At 45.8% G+C, this 24,661-nt stretch overlaps 1 protein-coding gene across 1 annotated transcript in view; it reads left to right on the forward strand.

Moving 5' to 3' along the window:
* DPH6 (diphthamine biosynthesis 6) overlaps positions 1–24,661 on the forward strand; it is a 333,132-nt gene that overhangs the window by 119,807 nt on the left and 188,664 nt on the right. The window contains exons 4-5 of the mRNA XM_069209036.1: positions 10,122–10,195; positions 16,601–16,719. Of these exons, the coding sequence (XP_069065137.1) occupies positions 10,122–10,195; positions 16,601–16,719 (193 nt within the window). The remainder of the gene's footprint in view (positions 1–10,121; positions 10,196–16,600; positions 16,720–24,661) is intronic.

The following is a 24,661-nucleotide window of genomic DNA, read 5'->3' on the forward strand; positions in this document are numbered from 1 at the left end:
AGTGCGGTGCATCCGTTTGTGTGTCCGGAAGGGTGATCGGTGAATAGGATGCGCACAGTGCTCATGCAGTGATGTCCACGCGATGGCAGACAGACCCATGTCCCCGCTTGGTCTGGGCCCCGGGTGGCCCCTTGAAGCGGTGCATTGTGGGAGCTCACCTCTCCCCATCCCTGGCGCTTCTTGCGCAAGTCTTCTTTTGTTTGCGGCTGTCAGGCCCTGATGGAGCCCGGGGGCACCGATGCTTCTCCCCGGCCCCCCCGTGCTCTTTTATCTGATTAACTGACACATGTATTCGGAATCAGACACCGCCCGGGGCCGGGCATGGTTTTAATTTAGAAAGGTATCAAAGGTTTGCAGGCGCGCGCCGTTTAATCATCGTGTTTATCAGGCAAAGAAAAATTACCGGAAAGGCCTGGGGGAGAGTTATCCAAGGGTCCGGAGACTGCGGAATAATTGATCACACGGGGTAATTCACGGCCAACTTTACATTCTTTAATATCTCATTGCGCGCCAATAATTACAGCGCTTGGCATCCTTTAATTAAATAGAGGGTGTTGCTGCTCATTGTCTCGGGGTCGCCACCGGGGCCCGGGGAAGGAGCTCCCCGTGAGCGCCTCGGGTGGCGCCCGGCCTCTCGGCGTGGGTGGTCTGCATTGGTGGCCTTTGAAAGCTGTGTGGTCACCCACCTAAGGGCAGGCTGAGGGAAAGCCCAACAAACCTCTGCACCCGGGGTTAGGCAATCTTAGCTCGGTGCCTTCTGATGGAGAGCGGCCTCCGGACCCAAAGGTGGCCCGGGTCTGTGTGCAGACCCCTGACATGGTCGAGAGGATGCTAACAGCCAGAGGGACCCAAAGGCAGTGGTCAAAAAGGTGCTTGAATGTGACTGGTGTGACCTTACAAGAGGCTACAATCTCACCCGACCAACAAACAAATACAGCCAATGTCACAACCTCACCCTGGCCCTGCCACATATATTATGGTTATTTAGGCCATAGTCTTTAAAACAACCCAATATACTCAATTCTAATAATTACATAAAATAGATACCCACGATCAATACCATAATACACCATAAAATTACAATGACGACTTTTAAAATCATTTTTAAGTTTATAAGTTCTCCTATTTAAATACACCACCACGTTATTAACCATGAAACACCCTTCTTTAGAACACTAAAATTAGCCTGTGACCCCACTACAAGTTTCCGTTATGTACTGTTGTCAAATGTCTGGCTCTCTAGAATAGATCATCTTTTAAAATTCCCTTAACTGTTATTAAATGTTTTATAATTGCACAGGTAATTTCCAGATATTTCATATCTAATAAGAGGTCCAGTGCTTGTTTATGGTCTAAAATTCCATACTTTGGTTTTTAAAACATTTTAAGTGTAAAAATCAATGACAATCGAATAAAATATGTATGGCGTCACACTTTCTTTCCAGCCCACATGTGAATTTCCCCTTATACATCTATGATTACAGACCTTATCATTTTATTTCCATACCACAGGTTTAGTCTAGATAAATCTTAATATTGCTTGCCTGAGCTAGGCAATGCCTCAACATATGGGAAACCATCATCTCCTTCCCGTGCCTTTATCAAAACCTGGACAGACCCTACCCACTTCCCCCGAGTACCAACATGTTGTGCACCATATCACCCCAAGCCCTACCCGTCCTCTTACACCTCACCTCCCGCCTGTCAGGGACACCAGACGTGCAGTTGTTCCTTCACATCCTGGACATACTGATCCTCAGTTGTCATCTTGAACCCTTCAGTCATTCGTTTTCTGGCCCTGCCTTTTGTGCTGAACCTACCAGTCATTCTTTACATGCTGGTACTGCTGATCGTCCATCGGTATCCTGGACCTACCAGTCATTCCTTTCTGGACATAACTTCATTTACATCCTGGTTCTGTTGACCTTCCATCGTAATCATGGACCTATCCAGTCTTTTTTTTTCTGGTACTACTGCCCTTCTTCATATCCTGGACCTACTGGCCTTCTTCAGGTCGATGGCGTACTGGTCCTAAGTCAAAATGATGGACTTACCAGTCATTCTTTTTTGGTCTTACTGGCCTTCTTCATACCCTGGACCTACTGGTCCACAGTCAAAATCCTGGACCTGCCAGACATTCTTTTCTGGTCCTGTTGGCCTTCTTCAGCATCATGGGCATACTCTTCCTCAGTCAAAATCCTGGAGCTACCAGTCGTTGTTTTTGGACATAACTTCATTTGCATCCTGCTCTACTGACCGTCCATCGTTATTATGGACTTTCCAGTCATTCTTTTATGGATCTACTGACCTTCATATCCTGGACGAACCAGCCCTAATAGTCATTCTTTTATGTACCTACTTGCATTCCTTACATTTGGGACCCGCTAGCCTCCCATCATACCTGGAATCAGTCATTCTTTTCTGGACATTCTTCACATCCTGCGCTGATCTGACCATGACTGTTGTCCTAGACCCACTAGACATTTGTTTCTGGCATTGCCAGATGGTTCTAACAGGGGCGGCTCCTCCATTAAGGCGGAGAAGCCCGAACCCCCCAAAGAGCAGCGGCAGCTGCAAAACCTTTACAAGAAAATGATAATAAACTGTGTTTATCATCGTTTTCTTGTAAAGGGGCTGGGCATTGGGGGTGACGAGCAGTGAGGGGAGTCAGAGCGCATGTGTGTTTGGTCGGCCATTTCGGGCCGGCTAAACACACGCGTAGTGTGCTCTCTCCAGCCCGGCACTGTGTTGCCGGACTGGAGAGAGCATGCACAGGCTCCCGGTCTGCCTGGGAGCGCCCTGTCTGGGCACTCCCACCCACTCCAGATGCTGCTCTGAGCAACGTTAGGATTGGCCGCAGGGCAGGCTGGGAGCCTGTGCCTGCAGCAGAGGAGACAGAGGAGCGGAGTGGTGCGGCGGAGTGCAGGTAAGTAAGTTTATTTTTTAATTCATTTAATGTTTATTCCCCCACCCCCCCCATGTGCTGCCCCGCCCCTTCCACACCCCACGACTGGGTTCTCTGCTGTATTCCTGATTCCTGATCCCGCCAGTCATTCTTTTCTGGACCGGCCAGTCCTCCAGCATCGCCCTGAAACTACCCATCATTCTTGTCTGAGCTAGCAATCTTCTTCACGTGCTGGGTTGACCAGTCTTCCGTCATTATTTTGGAAGTATCAGCAATTCTGTTCTGTATCTACCAGGCATCCAGATTTTACTATTTCCAGACATGTTTCCACCCCTCCAACTCAGACTACCTGATCCGTGCTAGAAATCATGCCTCACATCCTGGTCCTTCCCATCCTAGATTAACCACTACCCTCTCTGAGTTGGGATGAAGGCTGACTGTTTCTATGCCAGACCTATCAGAAGCAACCAAGCCTAACACTAAATTCCCACTAACTCCCCTGAGGGAGTCTTTCCAATCCTGTTACCTTCCTTTCCTGTGTAACTGGTCACTCAGCAACAAAATGTTCCATTGACATCCAGCAGCCATCTGTCCAGAAACCAAGCCCCTGCGAGATAATGGAGCAGGGCACATGGAGACCACCACCACCATGGCTCAGCCGACCAATATTATATTTGATTACAAACTGCACCATAGCTGTGGGTTCAGGATACCAAACCTGAGCCCTGTTCAGCAGTATCGACCAGAGGCAGCGGAACCAACTGACCTATTTGCCTGCCATTTTCTCTCAGCGTTAGAAATGCTGTCACATACTTAATTATACAGATGTCACTACATATATCATTATGTATGGTTGCCCAGTTGTAATTCCTTTCAACCAGGAATACCTTTTTAATTCACTATTACAATAATTGCACAGTTCAAATGAAGCATTTCAGTGCAAATAATATGGTTCGAGCGATCTTACTCAGATGTGAACCCCAACAGCTTTAACCCAAATGGGAGCGTATGCTCCCATAGACATGCATGGCCCAGTGTTATCCAATGGGGCTTCACAGTTGTTTTAATCTGTGCTAGGTGTTATTCGCAGTCCTAATAGTCTCGTCCATCGAAGAGATGCCTTGAGGTTACCCTAATGGTCTTCGGCAGCATGCACGGCTGCAGAGCTGTCCTCGCTGTGCAGTGCTTTCTACTGGAACTTTATTACGAGTAGGGTGGATCATGGAAATATACTGCCTGTAGCTCCATGAGCATCTGTTTCTGTTTTTAAACCCTCACAACCTTGGCCGTCCCTGCTTCCTAACCTTTGCAGTTAGAGAAATAAGTCAAAATCCTTGGAAAGGAGTTGTTCCTTGGCATTATTCTCTTTTCTGTATTTTGTGGGATGTTTTGTGGGCGGCCATGAGGAGACTGAGCTTTGGCTAACTTGGGGACCACCAAAGAGAAAAATAATTAAAAATATTTTTCCTGGTAGCCTTTGTTGTGTTTTTGTGCCTTTTGCGGGGATCCCACCCTTCCTCGGAGTGCCCACTGTTTGGATCAGGAGTTTCGGAAGAAGACATGAGCTCAGTTGTTGGCACTAGACTTGGTTACCAGTGCTGGAGATCGAGGCTGACAGACGGAAGACACTTTGATGTATGTGCTGCATCATAATGCATGCATTTAACAAACAGGAGAGGGTTTGGGCCCTTCTCAGCAACCAGTCAGACAGAAAACGTGCTGCTGAAAGTCTGGCGTGTGACGTCTGTGTCAAGACTCACAGATGTTTGCCCAGAGTCTCGCATGTTCTTCCATGGTTGAGTAGGTGTTCCAGCTGGTTGAGACAGCTCCTCTGGCTGAAGAGTTATTACTTTCGTACCTCACTTCTGATCCATAAATAAATTGGCAACTCTTGCCAAGTTTAATGGCACTCATTGTTCCAGCCTCAGAAGGATGGAATGCTGAATCATTCAGTGATGAGTGTTGTATTAACACAGTCATCCTGTAGTTTGGCAGTATAGGAGAGAAAGAACCTGCAGGAGTGACCCGCCCACCCCGATTTTGCTCACTTGCATGTTGCTGAAGTTGTTGTGGCCCACCTGGTCAGGTTCCCTCTGTGGCTAAGTTGTGGTCTGGTTGAAAGCAGCTCCATAGGGAGCTTCCCCCATCCAAGGATCCCAGGACTAGCTGCCCGGTGCAGGCATCAAAGGTCCAGTGTTTACCTTGCTGGTCCTGTTGCGGAGGACACTTCTTAGTTTACATATCAGCAGCAGTTTTGGGTCCTTAACATTGTTTAAAGTACTTTCTCCAGAAGACATGCACTTGCAAAGTTTGGGGCTCTGTAGCTGACGTGGCTCACAATCAGGAGGAGGCATTGTTTGAATGTCATAGTCATGCCACGGGTCGCAGCACAAATCGCGGCTCACTCCACTGCCTCCCTGGCATCCTGCGTTATACAGCGGTATGCCCTGAAGAATTACCTGCACCCTGGAAAGTCCTGCAAGGGGACGCAGAGGGCCATTCTCTGCCTCGCTTGTGAGGTGGGCTGGAGGCATTCCTCTTCTTGGGGGCCATATTTTTGCTCTCTGTGGTTTCTTCTATCCAAAACACTTCAGGAAGGGTTTTTACTTAATCAGTCCACCATGGAGGCTCTATTTGGCATTCCCACCAGCATTTCCCAATCCACCATGGTGGCTGCTCTTCTTCCACTATGTCACTTCCTGTTTTGGGGTATATAAAGAGCAGACCTGTCTTTCCCTTTTCTGTTGAAACAGTCCTTGCTCCTGCTGTGTGTCTTTGCTCCTGCTGGTATCTCCTCACTTTGAAACCTACTTGGTGAGGGTGTTTCTTATGGGAAAGAGTGGCGCTCAAGGCTACGATGTGAATATGAGTTTTGAACAATTATAACACAGTGCATTCTAAGAGGACTACACCCCTGATCCCCAACTGTGTGGTAAACCAATCAGCTACAATAAGTGAACAAACAAGAGGCACTCGTTGAATCAACATTAGTATCACAAAAAGTACAATAATATGAAGTTACTGCAAATGTCCTTTATAGTATAGCCCCATGCCAAGTATCTTAGAAATGGTGTGGAGTACCAATACACAAATTGAGAGGCGAGGCAGCCTTCAATGTGTTCCACAATTCTTATATTTTAATATCAGTGCCCTCATCCAATGTGGCGGTCAGTTTAATCAGCAGAAATTTGCCATGGGTGATGCTCCAATCCGACCCCACAGCCTAATGTCAATGTCCAAATTCAATCCACCAGGTTCTTCTGCGACAATTCCAGAAAGGGTCTCCCCTACCTTGGTCAATCCAGAACAAGCAAGAAACCAAGTGGAGCCCAGAGACTGGCCGATTACAGCGCAGATTTACTCAAACTATGAGTGAGATCGATTTGTGAAGCGGAAGCATACTTTGGCTCATTAATAGATGAACTATTTCCACGCGTACTAATGCTTGTTGAAACATGCCATATTTGTGTATACAGCCCTGACGAAGTCATTGGGGTATCCCCCCGACGAAACACGTGTTGGCTGTGGAATCAGATTGGATCATTATTTCTGGCAATTGTCGCAGAAGAACCTGGTGGATTGAATTTGGACATTGACATTAGGCTGTGGGGTCGGATTGGAGCATCACCCATGGCTAATTTCTGCTGATTAAACTGACCACATTGGATGAGGACACTGATATTAAAATATAAGAATTGTGGAACACATTGAAGGCTGCCTCGCCTCTCAATTTGTGTATTGGTACTCCACACCATTGCTAAGATACTTGGCATGGGGCTATACTATAAAGGACATTTGCAGTAACTTCGGCATATATTATTGTACTTTTTGTTATACTAATGTTGATTCAACGAGTGCCTCTTGTTTGTTCACTTATCTCCTCGCTCCTGCTGGTATCTCCTTGCTGCAGCTGGTGTCCCCGGGTTCTTGCATATGGGGCCAGATATACAAGCGCTTTCACTGGTTGCAAACCCTAAGATTGGGTAAATCGCAGGGTTTGGGACCAGTAAATGCATTTTTTTCAAATATACTAAACCCATTTCATTTTTTTGTTACAGGTCACCAAATCGCTAAATGAGTTTTGGAAACCATTCTGAATTGGTATTAGGAAGAGGTTTGTTGAAGGTACTCTTTCAAAGTACTGACTCATTATGGCATGTAATAATGTTTTGCGACCGGATCCTTCTTGCCTAACATTAATAGTTTACAGACTACTGAAAAGTAGTGGTAACCCATGTGCAAACGTGAATGGATACCCTTCCCTTTTTTGACTGGTCAAAAAACATTTTTGGGACCACTGACTACTGTTAAAAAAAAAAAAAAAAAATGTTTTTGAAACTTGGAACTTTTTTTATTTTAAACCCGGCCTAATTTCTTTTAAGGATAAAAATAGAAAGAAATAGGTAGTTTTACTTAGAAACAGTCACAGACATGGTGGTCTGCTGACTCCAGCAGGCCACCATTTCTTTGGCAGCTTTGAATTGTATTTGGTCGAAATTGGTCACCTACCTCATCATTTTGCTTGGGGTAGTTCGGATTCCGATCCATCATGATTCAGATTTTTAAGAAACGACCTATTATCACATAGGTTGGTTATTAAACATCTTTACTAGTCGGAAAAATACTGGCCTCAAATTGTGACTAGTATTCTGCAACCATTAACTAATACATATGGCTTTTAATTTGTGTTTACCAAACAAAGTCAGGTTCGGGCTAATTCCAGTACAAGCCGATGTGTAAAACGATGGGGTTCCTGTGCAGACGTTGAGGAGTGGCACCCTATGCTCCCAATTCTCCTTAACATCTATAGGCTGTAGACTGAATCAAAGCGCTTCAACGCCTCGTCAGGGGTAGTAAGCGCTATATAAATACAATTACAATACAATATAATCCATTAAGGGTCTCCCCTGCAGGGTGGGGATCACCCTGTGCAGCAGAGGCCTGCGTTTTGCCCCTGGGGGCTGGTTTGGCAAGAATTTTGTGTATTTTGGCCATTTCTGTGTGGATGAAAAGAACTCGTTGTAAGGGCTTTATATGTTCATATGGTATCTCAGGAGAAAGGTCCCTGCACAGAAGATTCTGGTTCTCTATATGTTAGCACCTGATAATGATACTGCATGATCCCTTTCAAAGCAGTTTCCATTGTGCTGTGTTGGCAGGACAGTGTCATGGCATAGATTCTAACCAGTTGAGCCACTAGAACTAGTCCTCTGAGTACAACAAAAGGATGTACCTCCAAAGTTAACACTCAACTGCAAACAACAAAGCAGGCTCCCTATCAGACAAGAAGTATACTTATGGTACCGTCCGCCCCTTGGTTTGCACGTAGGGTCTGCTGGCACACAGCAGAGTTGGCATCCTGGCAGTCGTTGGTGGGCATGACTGTAGGATGGAAAACAGACCCGGACTTCCACGAAGAAGTGCAATCTGGTTTGGAGCACTTTCCTTGCACCCAGCCTCAGTTCGAATTTCACAATATTTACCACAGGGTGTTAAAGTCCTGGGTGTCTCAGGCATGCATAATAGTTCTCTAGTCCCTCACAACTACAGACATTGAAAAAGTGAGTAGCTAGACATTGGTGCTGCAAGAAGCCAGCATGAGCCAAGCTAAGGGCACTCAAGCAGTGTCAGAGACATTCAGGAAAGGTAACCTCATGCTTCCTAACCAGCTAACCATGTGATTTGTCACGTCAGACCACTAACAGATTTGACTTCTTATTACACCCTATTAAGTACAAAATGTTATTTTCAATGTTTCACTCTTGTGCTGCTTTAGAGTGCTACTTTGGTAGGGACACGATGGGCAGAGCAGAATAATATCCAATAAAAAGGAACCACTGTCACTGGACTCAAGCTGTACCTGGCTGATGAGCCTTAACTAGGGTGAAACTAGTCCTGGGTTTCTTTAGTTCTGGTTCAGGGAGTACTTGGCCTGGCAGTTCGGGCCGGACTCTTCCCACTGGAGCAGGGTCAAGACTGATTTGCATATGGCTGGGTCCAGACTGAGGTGGCATGGTGAGCAAAATTAGAATGGACTGGGGTGCAGCCTGATTAATTACCAGTGACTGAGAATAATTCAAACATTCCCGCCATCACTTTTTGTATACTAAAAAGGCAATGCCACTGCCATGGGTCATGAGCAGTTCTGTGTAACTCTCCCTGATGTTACTCAAGGTCTTTTGTATTTACTAAAATTAAATATATAGCAGACTTCAAGGGAGTATGCACAGCCCTTTATCTTTGGCCTGTAACTGTGTCATTCAGACTGCAGCATACTGTATGGGGACAATGGGTCAGCCCAATTCTTCTATTGACAAACTTCACTGCGAGTAATGACATTCATCCCTTTTACAAGGAGCACCTACAAAGCTGTTCCCTTCAGTGTCAGGGACTACTATGGCAATCTGGGCTATTTGAGAGCAAGGTTTCTTTTTTATTTGCGATGGCCTGCAGCCACTACCCAACAATAACCTTTAACAAAAGCCATGAGAACCCAAAACAAGCATTGACAAAGCTGGCTTTGCCAATTTTTTTATTTTATTTTGGAAGTGGTCACTCACTCCAGTTGTAGGATGCAATCCATGTCTGATACGTGCAGCAGGAATAGCACAGTAATCAATTTAGAGCCCAACTACATTAAGTAATTCAAATTGTTGCTCAGCACCAAGATATAGTTGACTCTCGTTGGTCCTTTAACTCAGGAATTTGGGAAATGACAAATTTATTTGTTTTGCTTCGCTGGATTCCGTTTCTTGCTGCAGAGTGAGAAACCTCTGTAAGGGTGAAGGAAAACTGAGAAATTTCTGAAACTAGGCAAGTGGTGGAAAACAAGACCCAAGCAAGTGTTTACAGCTGGGAAATAACGTTGCACAGCCATAATTAAAATGTTTTTATCTTTTAATTGATTTCTTCAGTGTTTATAAAGCGCAGTAAAACCTAACGCAACTAAACTACATATATAAGTTCGCTAAAGGTTTTAAGATTAAATATTGTGGATAGTGGCTTATAGTTTCTTATGTAAGAGCTGAAACTGCTCTTGAGGGTTGCTTTCCAAAACCATTGTAAGAGGTGTGGTGAGTGCAAAGTAAGTAACATCAGAAGGAATAATGCTAATGTTTTAAAGTGTGCTCAATTTGTTTGGTTTTATAACTTATTGCAACATTATTTGGAAGAGATTTTGTCATTTGATATTCCTTTATCCTTTTCTTTTTTTTAGGATGCAGAAGATGTGGAGGGCGTGTCTGTGGGAGCCATCCTCTCTGACTACCAGCGGGTCAGAGTTGAGAACGTGTAAGTACATATTCACTCTGGGATCTTCCCTTACTATAGTGATACCACACTGAGAGCTGCCCTTATCGTAGATACATCACCCTGGAGTGGCTCTTCATTTACAGACTCCACCAAGAGGTCGACCCTTGTTGCGGGGACATCAAGCTTCATCTTGGAACCTAAGACCTGCCCCGTACCAGCTCCATGTGCTTGGCAGAGGTCTGTAGGGTGTGGCTGCCTATAGAGAGCACCGGTATCCTAGAGGAGAGTCGTACTGATGTGTTAGTACAGCAGAACATCGATGACACACGGTTGTACCTAAAGCATTGACAATTCAGGACATCATCATCTTTTGCATCTGCCTCTTAAGAATCCAGAACTGGATGTCTGAGAACTTTCTTATGTTTAACACCCTGAAAACTGAATTCCTACTCATTGCACACTCTCAAGGGAGTGAATTTGAGCTTTCCTTTCTGAAACTTGAAGGATTCTCTTGGTCACTGTTATCCACAATAACATCTCTTGGTGTCACCCTAGATCCCGTCCTCTCCCATCTTGCACAATATCATGGTAGCAAATGTGGTTCATTCGTATCTTCAGACCCTTAAGAAATCAGAGGCTTAATTTCCCAGCCCGGCTGAAAACAGCAGTCGATGCCTTTACTGTATGACTTTTGTGAGTACAACCCTCGATGCACCCTTCAGTCAGCTAATGCGTTGCTGTAAGGAGTACTCAATTCAGTGGCTGATTCTGGCAAATTTGATCATATGTTACCCTTTTGTGTGATCACAGCTGATTATCTGTCTGGCTGTGATCTACTTCAAAATTTGTTTCCTGGCATTCAAAGGTTACCTGGCAGAAGTGCTCTGTAGCATCTTTGGCCTGAGAAGCCACAGAAGTAGACGTGTCCTGCAGTGTGATGCTGCAAAATTCAGAAATGCATGTGCCGGACACAATTCTTCACCAGTGTCCCATCTACCGCTCGGAATTTCCTTCTCATCAAAATCAGTAAGAAGCCCTCTCTCCTTGCCTTCAGAAAACTTCTAAAACACATCCAAAAACTCATCCCTTAAGCCAGTTTTTAACCTAAGGTCCCCCAAGTGTTGCTGATGTAGAAACATTCTACTCTGCCAGTGTTGTTATTTACGATTTTCTCTCACCATTATAATCTCTGGGTCAGTCGTTTTTTTTTACTCTTTCCTGTAATGTAATGAGTTACGTGTTCAGCCCTCTAATACGGTTCAGTCCAAGAGTACTGTGTTAATATGTCGAATAAATCTGTGAAAGTCCCAGAAAACTATTTTTAAGTGATTATCATTCTGGGCCATATGAAGACTGGTTGGTGGAAGTTTATAAGATTTAGTGGTTTAGCCTCTTTGATATTTACTGTACCTCTGGTGTGAAGATGAATCTCCCCTCTATAAACTCCATGTACAGGACACTTATGATTACCATAGTTGCTGGTAAGAATGTGATCCCTGCATGACAGATGCCTGAATGTGTTATTGTGACCCCACCCTGTACAAGAGAGCCAGACATAATTTCCTCCACCATGGGGCCACTGCCAACATCTTGCATGACCGTATTAAGAGTTTTTATTTCAAGATTTCAAGATGCCGGTCTTTGGGCTTGAATGCACATCTTCTCAGCCCAATCCACTTTTTCTGGTTTGACAAGGAAAGGAGTCTATAAACGTGTCCATTTCCCCAGTTGTGGTTGGCTGATTAAACTGTGAAACCAAACACTTTAAAGATTTGGAGCTGAATTCGTATTTTGTTCTCCCGTGCTGTTATCGCTGGGACTCAACGAAGTGTTGGTTGAAGAGCTAAACCTAGAGAACCTTGTTAGAGATGAAAGTTGCTTCCTGCACCTTAGACCTTGGGCCCAATTCACAAAGATAAGCTTAGATCAAAAGTCTACGTTTAGACCAATTTAGACCAAAAGTCCTAAGTTCAGACGTAAAGTCTAACGTTACTCGTAGTAAAGTTAGACTTTTGGTTTAAGTTTAGACTTTTGATCTAAGTTTACCTTTGTGAATCGGGCTCAAGGTCTTAGATCCAGGAAGTAACTTTCATCTCTAAGAAGGTTGTTCTAGGTGTAGCTCTTCAACGTACAATGTAAATGTCTAAGTTTAGACCAAAAGTCTAAGTTTAGACCAAAGGTCTAACTTTACTCATAAGAAAGTTAGACTTTGGGGTCTCAGTTTAGACTTTTGGTCTAGACTTAGACTTTTGGTTTAAGTTTACCTTTGTGAATCGGACCCATTGTGTTGCCTATTGCTTTACAGCTGGAACCAAGTTGGAAATGGATAATAGCTCTGTGCCCTGAGCATCTGTATGTGTGACTTCTTTCTGAAGGATCAGAGAACCATAGCAAAAGGAAGGGATCTGCCCGCAGAGAGCGATCCTACAAGCATGCCTGGTCTCAGAAAGCAGAGAAGGCACCAGCGGGAGGACAGCAGCAGCTCAGAAGCAGATTCAACTCACAGTCCCAACAATGAAAGTGCAGTTGAAAAACCTGGTGCAGTGACCCTGTCTGGGGGATTTCTGTGAGCCTACTAAGACTGTGGGCCCTGTGTGTTTTGCCGCGCCCCTCCTATTCATTGCTGTCTTCTCTTGGGGTCTGTCAACCCTGACCCGCCACATGGTGTTCTCCATGGGTGCAATAGATATCTTGAAACAACATCCTTCCTCCGAACTTCGCCTCTTGCTGTCTCAGGATCCAACACTCAGTTGCCCAAGTAACAGAACCTGTAGCATCGAATTTGTGAATAGTCACAGCCCATTTGCAACTGGGAGCCTTTGAACATGCCCAAAGTGAGGCCTGGATTAGAAGTGGCCCCTCAGTGAATGAATTCTTACATCTGGATCCAACATGTGGTTTTTAAATCTCCCTGTCTAGCCTTTCCCATGCCATTGGTTGCTATCACAGTGAAAAAGACATGGCTTCTTTTGGCTTAGTCAGTGGTATCTGCCTTCTGCAGTAAGAGCTTAGTGTAGAGCAGTGGTTCCCAACCTGTGGTCCGGGGACCCCTGGGGGTCCGCGGAGCAGGCTCAGGGCGTCCGTGACGGCTTAGAAAGTTAAATAATATTAAGAGATTAGGTCCCCAGCTTTCAGTAAGGACTTATTGGGGTGTCCCCGGATTCCAATAAAGATTCAGTGGTGGTCCACGTGTTCCAGTAATGATAAAATGGGGGTCCACGGAAGTCAAAAGGTTGGGAACCACTGGTGTAGAAGGTGGTGTAGGTTGTGGTACAAGTACCATATGACACTATGATTGTATCACAAGAATGATTGAGGCCTCGGTAGAGTCCATTGCTGTCTTCAGTTTGTTGCATACGGAGATGAAGGCAAAGTCAGTGTCACTCCCAAGACTAAAACCCATTTGATGGTCGATGGTAGACAGTTTTCTTCCATGAAGTTGTGGATAGATCTGAGTTGAGGCATGTCTTTCAACTGTAGGAGGAGACTGTGATCGGGCAACCCCGATCACGGCACCAGCAGCGGCAGGAGACTCCGTGTCGGGTTTACCCGACACGTCATATCCGCGTTCCCATGTCTCCATGGGAACACGCACAACGTCACGACCGCGTTTCCCTGTTTCCAGGGAAACGCTCAACCCCGTCGGGATCACGGAACGTAGAAAAGACGCCGGACGCGTAGAAGAGGAGAGAGTGGACGGCGAGAAGAGGACGGAGCAAGGAGAAAGCCCAGGGCAGCAGGAGACAACAGAGGAAGAAACAGACAGCAGCAGAAAAGTGGAGAACGAGGCCACCGACGAAAGAACACCGGAGGCTAGGACCAAAGAGCCCAGCCACGACCCTGGAGGGTCGTGGCTCACAAAGGTACGGTCCCTCCTAGGGACAAGGGAAAGAAATACTAAAACCCCACCGGGGAAGGGAACTGGGGAGGGGTGAGAGGGGAAAGGGGGTAAAGGAAGGGCACAGTCTCTTTAAAGAGAAGAGAGACTGACTATCCTAACCTACCTGGGAGCACCGTGGGTTACTTACCTGAATCACAGACATTGTTTTGTTTGGAGACAGCACACGGGTGAATGCACGCTCTTTCTATCTCCCTACTTACCCTTTCCCTGCTTCTTAATCTAAAGAGAAAACCCCAGAAATATCTCTATACTTACCGTGGCGTTTTTCTGTTTTCTTGCCTGTACCTCCTGGAGCCACTCCAAGTTCCCAGAAAACACTGACCTAGGAGACAAGAGGAAGAAGAACGACAGAGTTAGAAGAAGAGAAATGAATCGGGTTACGCCATAAACAAACTGAACTCTTTTTGAAACACCTGGGCAAAGAACGAAATATAAATAAACACCTTTACTTACCCTATTATCCAATCTCCGTCTGGTTTATACCGTTCAGCCTGTCACAGAGACAAATTCAGATTAACTCCATCATTTGTATCCTGGTGTTGATGCCAAGGCCTAAGGCATCCAAATCCATACCAAAGGTTATCGATTGGGCTTTGGCACTCGCGAAAAGAGCCATATCCATGAGTCAGAGGTTAACTTAAGTGCCAGACAGTGTTAGATGGAGGACTGAATTACATAACAGTGCACAAGCAGATGCAAGGGTGAGTTTTCTCTCACAGGCCAGCAGGGTGGCAGTAGCATTAACTGGGATCCTTTGATACTAGCCATAAAACCCAAACCTGATGACAAACTTCCCCAAAGACAGCTGTTAGTTGGCTAGGAATGACCAGCACAAGGAATATAGTTACCCAGTGAAACTGTTTGATTCATACTACCCCACAGACCGCAAAAGACTGATAAAGACGTAAGCTGCAAATATGCATGATGTAATAAAGCTGTTTACATGTTAAAGGTTACAGTTTCTGCAAACTGATCACTCACCTGTAAACGCAAATGTTACACAGTAGTGTCATGCTGTCAGTGTCGGAAACGCACAACCACAGGTTCTCTATATGAGACCACTAGATTCGGCTAATGGACATTGTATGGATGATGAATGAATGAAAACTTATAGAGTGCTTATATGCCCGTAGGGGTCTTGGCGCTGGTAAAAATGGAGAGGGCATTAGGCTGCAGTAAAAGAAAACCTAGTGGAGCTAACTGGAATATCACCTAAACTGTGTATTTGTATTTGAAAACAGCCAAGTTTTAAGGGATTTCCGAAAGATGGGCAATCTATTTTTGGTTCTCAGGTACATCGGTAGCCCATTCCATAATTTTGCAGTGGAGAAGATAAAACTTCTTCCTGCCCGGCAGGCTTTTTACATTTTTGTTACCACTATGTTGAATGAATGGGTAGAACAAAGTGTTCTGGTGGGAACATACCCCTGGAATCCATTTTTTTTATATTTAGGGCCGCAGTCATGAAGGGCCTTGTGTGCAATACACAGGGCTTTAAAGATAATTCGCTTTTTTAATGGTATATAGTGCAGTTTGGATAATGCGCGAGATATGTGTTGAAAATGTGGAAACCTTTATAAAGGACGGGCAGCAGCATTCTGAAGAACGTGTCGTCTGTTGAGCAGTCTTCGTTGAATATTAATATGCAGGGCATTTAAATAGTCAAATTTAGATACTGATATGAATTGACAGATATTGATGAATGATATGAATTACTGTGTACGTTGATATACAATTTGAATAAGGGTCAAATAAAAAAACAGTCCAAGTTGGGTGAGTTCCTTGAGGCTCGTCAGGAGGACACGGTTCAATTGATGGGTGCGAATGTTCAGGTCTCTCAACATGCAGAGGTTGTTGTGGTCTACATTCATGTCAAAGATGGTGCCTACAAAGGTATATCCCAAGTCTCGGTTGTTCAGCAAAGGTCTGTATGCAAGCAGGAAAGACCGTGAGATAGTTGAGGAGAGCGAGCATGTGATTTGCACATCGTCATGATGAGATCTTGAAATCTTTGGTGCTTCACAGACTCTGCAGAAGTAACCAACACACGCTCTTCAAGAACTTCAGACCAGTGCATGTTGTGACTGGTCGCCGGGTATGAGGACTTCGCTTTCTAGGCCCAAGCCTCTGACGCACTCTGATGCTAAGTTCCACTTTTTGTTGTGCTCCCTCCTTCCATGGGAATCGTGCTTCTGGTACAAGGGCCACCCCCCCATCTGTGCATGCGAATGACCGGGTGACCTGGAATCTTCCTACGGACACAGCCATGGAAGATGCTTTTCATTTGCTGCCACCCTTACTAAGCAGTGTGTTGTCACTCGCTGCATCATCATTTAAAGTTGTAATCAGATTGTGCTGTTGTAGCCCAGATGTAGAGCTCTGAGGAGAAAGAGCTATGAGTTGTGGTCCTACCACGCCCAGCCTAGCGGGGCTCTCGTGATGTTCTGTGCCGTGCCACAGCCGCACATCCTCTTTCACTGAAGGAGCAGCGATGTTTGATATTCCACCAACCCATGCCTGTGTTTTTTGTCTCCGCTGACCAGGTGTAAGAGGCTCGGCCTCCAGCCCTTGGCCTTCCTATGGCGGCGCCAGCAGGAAGACCTTCTGAATGAGATGATACTGGCTGGCGTTGAAGCTGTGATCATCAAGGTTGCGGCCTTTGGTGAGTTTCCAGGATCTCAAGAGGTTTCTCTGGTTTTGGCCACTGATATAACCACGAAAGCATCAGTACCTACTTTGATGTTGTATAGCATGTACATGACTTGTACTCAAGTGTGTACTTTGTGATAGCTTTAGAAGATGTATATCTCTATACAAGCTACTCTGCTACCCATGCTCCTCACACATATAGTGATCTGTTTCATTGCACTAATGTGAAAGTGGTATTATTGGAATTCTTGGTATTACTATAGCATAAGTGTTGCTATAGAAACAAGGGCCTGCTGTAAAAGGACATGGGGAGAATTTCAGGAAAGAGGCTGGAATCATTTGAGATTGTGCTCCATTGAAAGGGATGGCGAGAGAGATTCGTGATCTATAGTGTGGAATAGTTTGGAAGTTTTGTTCAGTGATGATGAGGCACTCCTTAAAGAGGTCGGTCTATTGCTCATTTCTGAATTGAGGGACTGCCTTTGCACCCATGATGTGTGGAGGGATATTATGTCATATCAGTGGTTATTCTGCTTTTAGCAGTTCTTGGCTTGGAGTATGGGCTTGCCTTGGCTGTTTCTGTGCAACTCTGACCCCCAGAAGCGCTTGTTTTTAAGTCATGTATTCTTACGCATCAGTTGTTGCTGCTTTGCCAGTGGTGAAGCAAGTTTTGTTCCACGCGCAACAAAAAGTGTGATTTGTAGGGGGGACCCCCCCATAAATGAATTGATTTAAACGAAAACAGTAACAAATGGCGGTGGGTAAGACATAGGTGACACCATGTCCTGTAGATCGAACTGGCGCATCCGCATGTGAACGTGTACTACATAACTTCAAGCAGTATGTTTTGGGGACAGGACTTGATCTGAGCAGTGATCACAAACCTATATTGTTCCTGAAGACCACTGGGAGGGTACAAGGAGACCCATTCAAAGGGTAAATATGTAGCTGAGGTTACAGTAGCATTCAGTTGAAGTCGGTTATGGAGTGAAGAATAGGATCGCTGTCTCTTTATCCTGGTTACCATTGATGGCACAGGGCGTTACGGAGGATGACTGCCAAGCTGAGATAATAGCATGGTTCATGCAGGACATCAAAGGTTTTGCTGTAACTTAAAGGGAACACAGTTGATTATATTTTGAGTAAGGTGCGAGTGTGCACCATGGAAGGACGGCCCAACAGGGGGATGATGGCTGAAGGAGGAGGGTGTTTCTACGAGGTGCGATGAGAGTTGACATGTGATGGTGGTTTTTTTTACGGGTGGGTGGTGAACTCCGCTCCACTTGCGGAATTTGCAGAGTTTTTCCCACTCCACGCTCCGCTTAGAACGCGGAGTTCCGAAAAATCCATAGAGCGGAGTTTTTTCCTCGTTCGCGCTCACCAACAATAAGTTGTCGAGCGAGGAAAATCTTACTCGAGACCACCTCCCAGCGAGATTTCTCAACGCGGGCGGTCTCGGATGGTCTCAACTGCTCTCGTTGAGAAACCTTCCGTTAGCGTTGAGGAAGCTGCCGCTCGAGTAGAAAGTCTACTCGAGTGGCAGAAAAGAAGCAGCACCCTCTTGCGCTGCGGGTTGTGCCATTTGCGCTGATTTTTCAGCGCGGAACAAACACACGGTGCAAAAAATCAGTGCGACCTAATGCATTTTGCGGCTTGAGGAACTCTGTGTAGTTTTTTGGTCACTTCGCGGAGTTCCGCGTAGCTGAACTCTGTGAACTCCACCCAGGGCCTAGTTTTTTTGGAAGAGGTGACGAGATGGTTGTGCCAGTGTACTGAAGAGCTGGATTATATTGCTTTGCCATAAAGGGAATACAGCAAATCTTCTTTATCCACCTCTCTCCTGGTGGGTGTTCCCCAAAGATTGGTCCTTGGCCTCTTTATATTATTGCTGTGAAATACTTCCCCTTGTCAGATCATCTCCTCCTTTGGCTCCTTATACCACGCCTATGCAGATTGTTCAGCCCCAAGCATGAATCTCAAGCGTACCTCACTGCAGACCGCCAGTGGATGGCACTGGAGTACATGACGCTAAACCTCTCGAAAACGGAAGTCCTGTACCTGGCAGCATCAGATGCTCCCTGTCTTCTCACTAATTCTGTCCTCCACACCAGACTCACTATTTTTTTTACCAGCAGCAAGAAACCAAGAAGCCCGGGTGTTCTGCTGGATACATCTATGAAGATGGAGGCATTTATCTCCTCCAGTACTTCAACAGCACAACTGCTCTACACCTGTAAGACCCTACTACTGCAACCCTTCCACAGTGCTGTAACACTCCCCTTCTCCCTGTTGTTCACCAGCATTGAATACTTCATATGTTTGCTGGTCAGTCTCCCTAACTACTCATATACTCCGATTGTAAAGGACATCAGCTACTTACACACACTACCTCTCTCTTCTTCCGCAGCACACCTTGATATCCAGTCACCATCAACAGATTGTATGGTTTAATACCAAGAATTGCGCACTTTCTCATTTACATATATCAGTGTTCCCTTACTTGGGACTCCCTCTCTGACACAGCTTCTTGCTATAACCCTACTCCGATTCGCAGATCAGCCAACCAAACTCTACCGACCTTACGTAAACCACCCTGTGCTTCATTCACGCTTTGGGCTTTCTGCCTATTGAATCCCTTTCATTGGCACTCCTCATCACACCATTCATGCTTCTCTCCCTCGCCGGACTTAAGATTTACTCTAAGACGTGATCTGTACAATAATTAGGAAAGCAAATTTAGGGCCTGAATTAGAGTTTGGGGGATGGGGTTACCCCGTCACAAACGTGATGGATATCCCGCCCGCCATATTATGATCTAATTATATTCTATGGGAATCGTAATACGGTGGACGGGGTATACGTCACGTTTGTGACAGAGCAACCCGTCTGCCAAACTCTAAATCAGGCCCGAAGTCTGATACTTAGGTACCACTTAGGCATTTGATACCACGTTTGCACTTCTCCTAAAATGCTGGCCTATTCCTTAGTAACTATGTTATTACAGCTGTCACCCCCCTGGAAGTTTCAACAGAGTGACTTTCCGGTACCCCCAGCTCTCACTGCGAATACCACCTTTTCAAGTCTTTTGTACTGCTTATGTTGCCACGTAAAACATTTCTGATTAAAATGTTTTTTTCTTAAAGATAAATGATATAAATAACAATAAATAAAAGGGGGTTCTGCATTACCAAAAGATGAGTTACCGATAGACTTTGGTGATCCGAGGTAGACTTATTTTCTTTGGAAGGATGATCAGGATGTCTAACTTTTGCTTTGGGATGGGCAAGTTAGACAAAGTTTTACAGCCGGAAATGGTGTCTGTGGCATGTCTATATTTTTCATGGTTTAGGCGAATTAAAGCTATAATGGGCCTGTTGGATGTGAATGGAGGCTTGGCAAATGATGTATTTGTTTTAAATAAACATTGGCAAAGCCAATAGGTTACGGATCCAAAATACTGAACTATTGTCTTTGGCAATGCCTGTTTGCATTTATACTGCAGTATGCAAAAAAGTGATGGGTGGAATGCTTAAATTAATTTAATTTCATCCACTGGTAATTATATGTGCTACATCCAAATCCATTGTTATTTTCCACACCATGCCATTCCAGTTTGGACCCAAACATATGCAAATGAATCTTGACCCTCTTCCAGTAGCAACAGTCTAGCCAGAGCTGCCAAGTCAGGTCCTCCTTGAACTGGAACGCAAGCAACCCAGGCCCGGTTTCCCCTGATTGGGATTCTTCCTCAAACGCAGCTTGGTTCCAGTGCACAGTGAGCACGAGACCCACGTCTGGGCATACCGGTCGCACTTACGGTGTCTCACTGTGGTATTTAAAAGACATGATGGATAGAATTAATCTCAGCCACTCGCTGCTAATTGTACACTGCTCGTGACCCCTGGGTGCTGCTTTTGGCGGGTAGCACGCTACTCCTGAGCCCAAGATTATTAGTAGGTTAGTACAATTTGTCTGTTTTGTTTTTCCTTGTGCATTAGTTGTGTTAGGATTGTGCTGATGAGTTTGTGTGTGTTTAGTAGAGTTTGGGGTAAGGGTACAATGATAGGAGTAGATCTGAGTGTCTGTGCTGGTAATCCACTGCAGTGAATCGAACACTTGCCTCAGAGATTTGTGTTTCAACTCAAAAAACAGACGTAAGTTCTCGCAGAGCTGACATTCATTCTTTTTGAATTGTGCAAAATAGAGGCCATCTTTTAAGCCAGTAGAGGCAATTTAATTCCTTGACTGCTCTGTAGGTTATATTTCCTCTACTAAGTGACATCTCAGCATGTTGTGTAGACTACTTTGTCAGCATTTAACAGAGGCGCCTCATTCTGTTTGACTTACTTGCCTGTGAAACAAGAAAACAGCTGGACCCTTTGTCCCGTGTTAGTCCCTGGTGCAAAGTGGCTAATTGGTGATGTCAGGTTAAGTTCTGAGCACTTTATCCTGCTCTAGGAAGTGCTGCAGGTGATGCCAGCTCATCAGGGTGGATCCAGGAACCCCGACCCCCTCTGCTACTGCCACCAGAGGCACTTGACATGTATGTCCCCCGGAAGTCCAGCACGCTGGGGGAAGTTACATCACAATGACCCAAGATGCCCCAATGGACTGTTCAAGATGGAGCCAGGCAGACGCTCTCTGTACTTCCGGATTTGTTGGGCTTTAAAAGTAGAGTCTGAGACGTAGAAGGGGGCGCACACATTACTTCGGCTTCTGTAAAATTGTCCCATTGTTTCATGTCAGCAGAACACACAAGGCAGGCTTGGAAAGCTCCTGGCGGTTGTTAGCAGCCACCCTCGTTTTCTTCATCTCGTCTCTTCTGCCAATCTTGCCATTTTGAGAAGCAATTTGTGCGCCCTCCCCTCGGAGCGCAGCAGGCCGCCCGGAGCTCCCAGCACGAGAGGCGCCTGCTCAGCAGGCCTGCAGGGAGGCGGCCACTAATGGCCTCATACATCATCCCAAAATGAGTGGCTTTGGAGCGGGTGTTTTATGCTGCAGACGTGATGGGGAAGGCCCAGGGTGAGGAACCGAGGACAGGCCCCTCGTCCTGCTTCCCTCCCCGGGGTCACGAGCCCGTCGTGGCCCATTAGACCAAAGAATGACCAGGCTAATAGCAAAGTGGCGTTTGGACACGGGTGGCTGGGAACGATCCGTCTTGCAGATCCACCGTGTGACCTTGGGCGTCTGGCAAGTGCAGTCAGACCTTTGTACCTGAAACTGCAGGAGGGGGTTTGTAGGGTGGAGGGCGGCTTCTGGGCGCGCCACAGATAAGGGCTGCCACAAACTGGCCAAAAACAGGTGGCCAGATTGCAGGGACATGCTGGGGTGCAGCTTGAGAGGCCGACACCCTAAAAAGTAATGGGACAAATTGGCATTCGGATATCCATTCCGGTATTTGTTCGGACGCAACTTCACGTTATTCTCATGTTTTTTTTAAGTCTTGCATTTTCTTTAGTCACTCAGGCACTGATTATAAACCTGGCGGTCTTGAGATCGCCAGTGTGGCAGTGGCGGTCGGACCACCGCCAGTGTGGCAGTCCGGCCTTCACATTACAACTGTGGTGAACACGCCACGGTCGGACTGCCGGCACCACCACGTTTCCGCCGGCCCGGGAGTGCCGACTGTCTCAATCCATCAGGGCCCTGGGGATTACGATCCCTCTCTCCCCCGGCATTTACATGGCAGTTGCACAACCATGTAAATGCTGGCAGAGACAGGGTGCAGGGGGCACCATGGGAGCCTCTGCACTGCCCATGCACTTGGCATGGGCAGTGCATGGGACCCCATGGCCATCCCCGTCGCGCTTTGCAGACAGTGAAAAGCGTGACGATTGCTGGTGCACCCTACACACCGCAACATTGCCACCGGCTGAATTATGAGCCACCGTCAATGTTGTGCATTTCCCACTGGCCCAGTGGGAAACTGTTAATAGGGGCTGCGGGAGGGCTCCCGCATAGGCAGTTACCAGACCGCAGGAGTTTGGCAGTCAGCCTTTTCCGTCCGCCAAACTCATAATTAGGGCCTCAGTGATATACACACCTTTATTACTCCCAAGCTCTTAGAGGTGGTCAGTTTCAGAATATGTTCTATGCTTACAACCAGGGCACAAGTCCTAAAAAACAGAAGGGGGGGGGGACTAACCTAGTTAGACAGTATGCAAGTGACATCATGGTGTGTGACATCAGTGCATGACGTGACGACACGTGGCATCGCACATGGCATCACTGGAAGTGACATCACAAGAAGTGACATCACAAGACGCAACATCAGATAGTAGTACCAGACACATACGTTTAGCAGGTCTATCATGAGTACTTTTAAGAGCACTATGACATTTTACAAATTCGATTTTATGCCGGGGTTCATGCCAAAAAAGTGGCGCAGATCAGACGCAAAATCTGGGCCTCAACTTATAATTTTTTTTAAAACTGACAAAATAAATTGGCAACAAGGAGAAACATGACAATAGATCTGTTCTGCTTAACTGGTTGTAAAGTCTGCATTTTGAATGATCTAATAGGGTTAAGGCACCTGCTGCAGAGATCTTTGTGTGCCAGTAACTCTCAGAGAATAATAATGGTACGATCAGTGTTTTAACTGAACAGGTACTGTCTGGTACTCAGTACCTACACTTCTTTAATTTGAAAGGGATAGTACCTGCACCTCTCAACACTTCTGCAATACATTTAATGGAAGAGTACCGGTACTTCTCAGGAGCCAGCAGGTACTCTGGAGAGTGAGTATCTGCGCTTCTGTATTTCCACTTAAAGTACTGGGTCCGATAATTCTGGTGATTAACCCATTGCTGTGTTTTATCTAGTCCCGGATTTGAAAGATAGTAGCATAGAGGGTTGATGGGTCTCCTGTAAAGCACATCATGTAACATGCAGGTGGCACATTTTTTTAAATTTTATGTCACTGCGTAAGTGGGTTACTGCTTTTAACACAGAAATCCTTTTGTTACTTGCAGTTCAGAAATTGCAATCCTTCTAATATAGCACAGTGAGCTATGAAGGGCATGACTCCTACACCTTGTAACCCTCACTGTCTTATGTAACACATCTTGTGTATATGTTATGTAAAGCTCTGTGACACCCTGCACTGCGATGAGTAGCGCTATAAAATAAAAGTGGTATTTAAATTATTTGTGTAAATACGGGGACAGACCAGCACATCTGACGTTTTTTCCGTGCATCCATATCTCTTGTACACAGAGACTGAACAAAGTCAGAAGTGCCTCTCTTAAGTAACTTTGGCATTTATCTTTGGCGCAGCTGGAGGTAAAAATAAAAAAAGCCCACTCTCTGCCTTCGTTGCTGCTGCTGGGCATGGAAAGCAGACAATGTGCAGGGGCTGCTGAACATGTCCGGTGTCTGAAAATTACCCTGGGACAAGTTCAGGATATTTCAGTGGGGCCCAACTTCTCGGCAGGGTACACGGCATCTACCATGTGAAATTAGTTGGTGGACGCCGTCTACCCACGTGTATCACATCTTGTGCCCTGCTTACAACCATGAGAACAGACCACCCGTGTTAAGCTCACTGCTGGGTAATGGACAGTTGTAACCCCAAGACCTTTCTTGTCCTAAAGTATTTGCCACTGAATACATCTCAATAGGGTTGGCGGGAAACCTATACAAGTAGATTGTCTGTCAGCACTCAGGCCCATTGAAGTGAGGTGGTGGGATAGCTCAGCTGGTTAATGTATTTGCTTCAGAGATCAGCATGCAGATCTCAATCAGATGCCAACAGGTCTGGTTCATCTTTTTTAGGGTTGAGCCTGCGATAGCGATGCCTAGCCCAGGTATATCACTTTAGAGATGCTGTTGTATGTTGAAAAGGGCTTGGAGCCCGCCTGTTGCTTATTATTTGTTGGATGGTGTGGCACTCTTCTTTGCAGCCTCGCAGTTGATCACGTCTGGCATATCATCATTTCTGTTTCTGTCCGTGG

Source organism: Pleurodeles waltl, chromosome 9 (genome assembly GCF_031143425.1).
Source record: "Pleurodeles waltl isolate 20211129_DDA chromosome 9, aPleWal1.hap1.20221129, whole genome shotgun sequence".
NCBI classification, from domain to species: Eukaryota; Metazoa; Chordata; class Amphibia; order Caudata; family Salamandridae; genus Pleurodeles; species Pleurodeles waltl.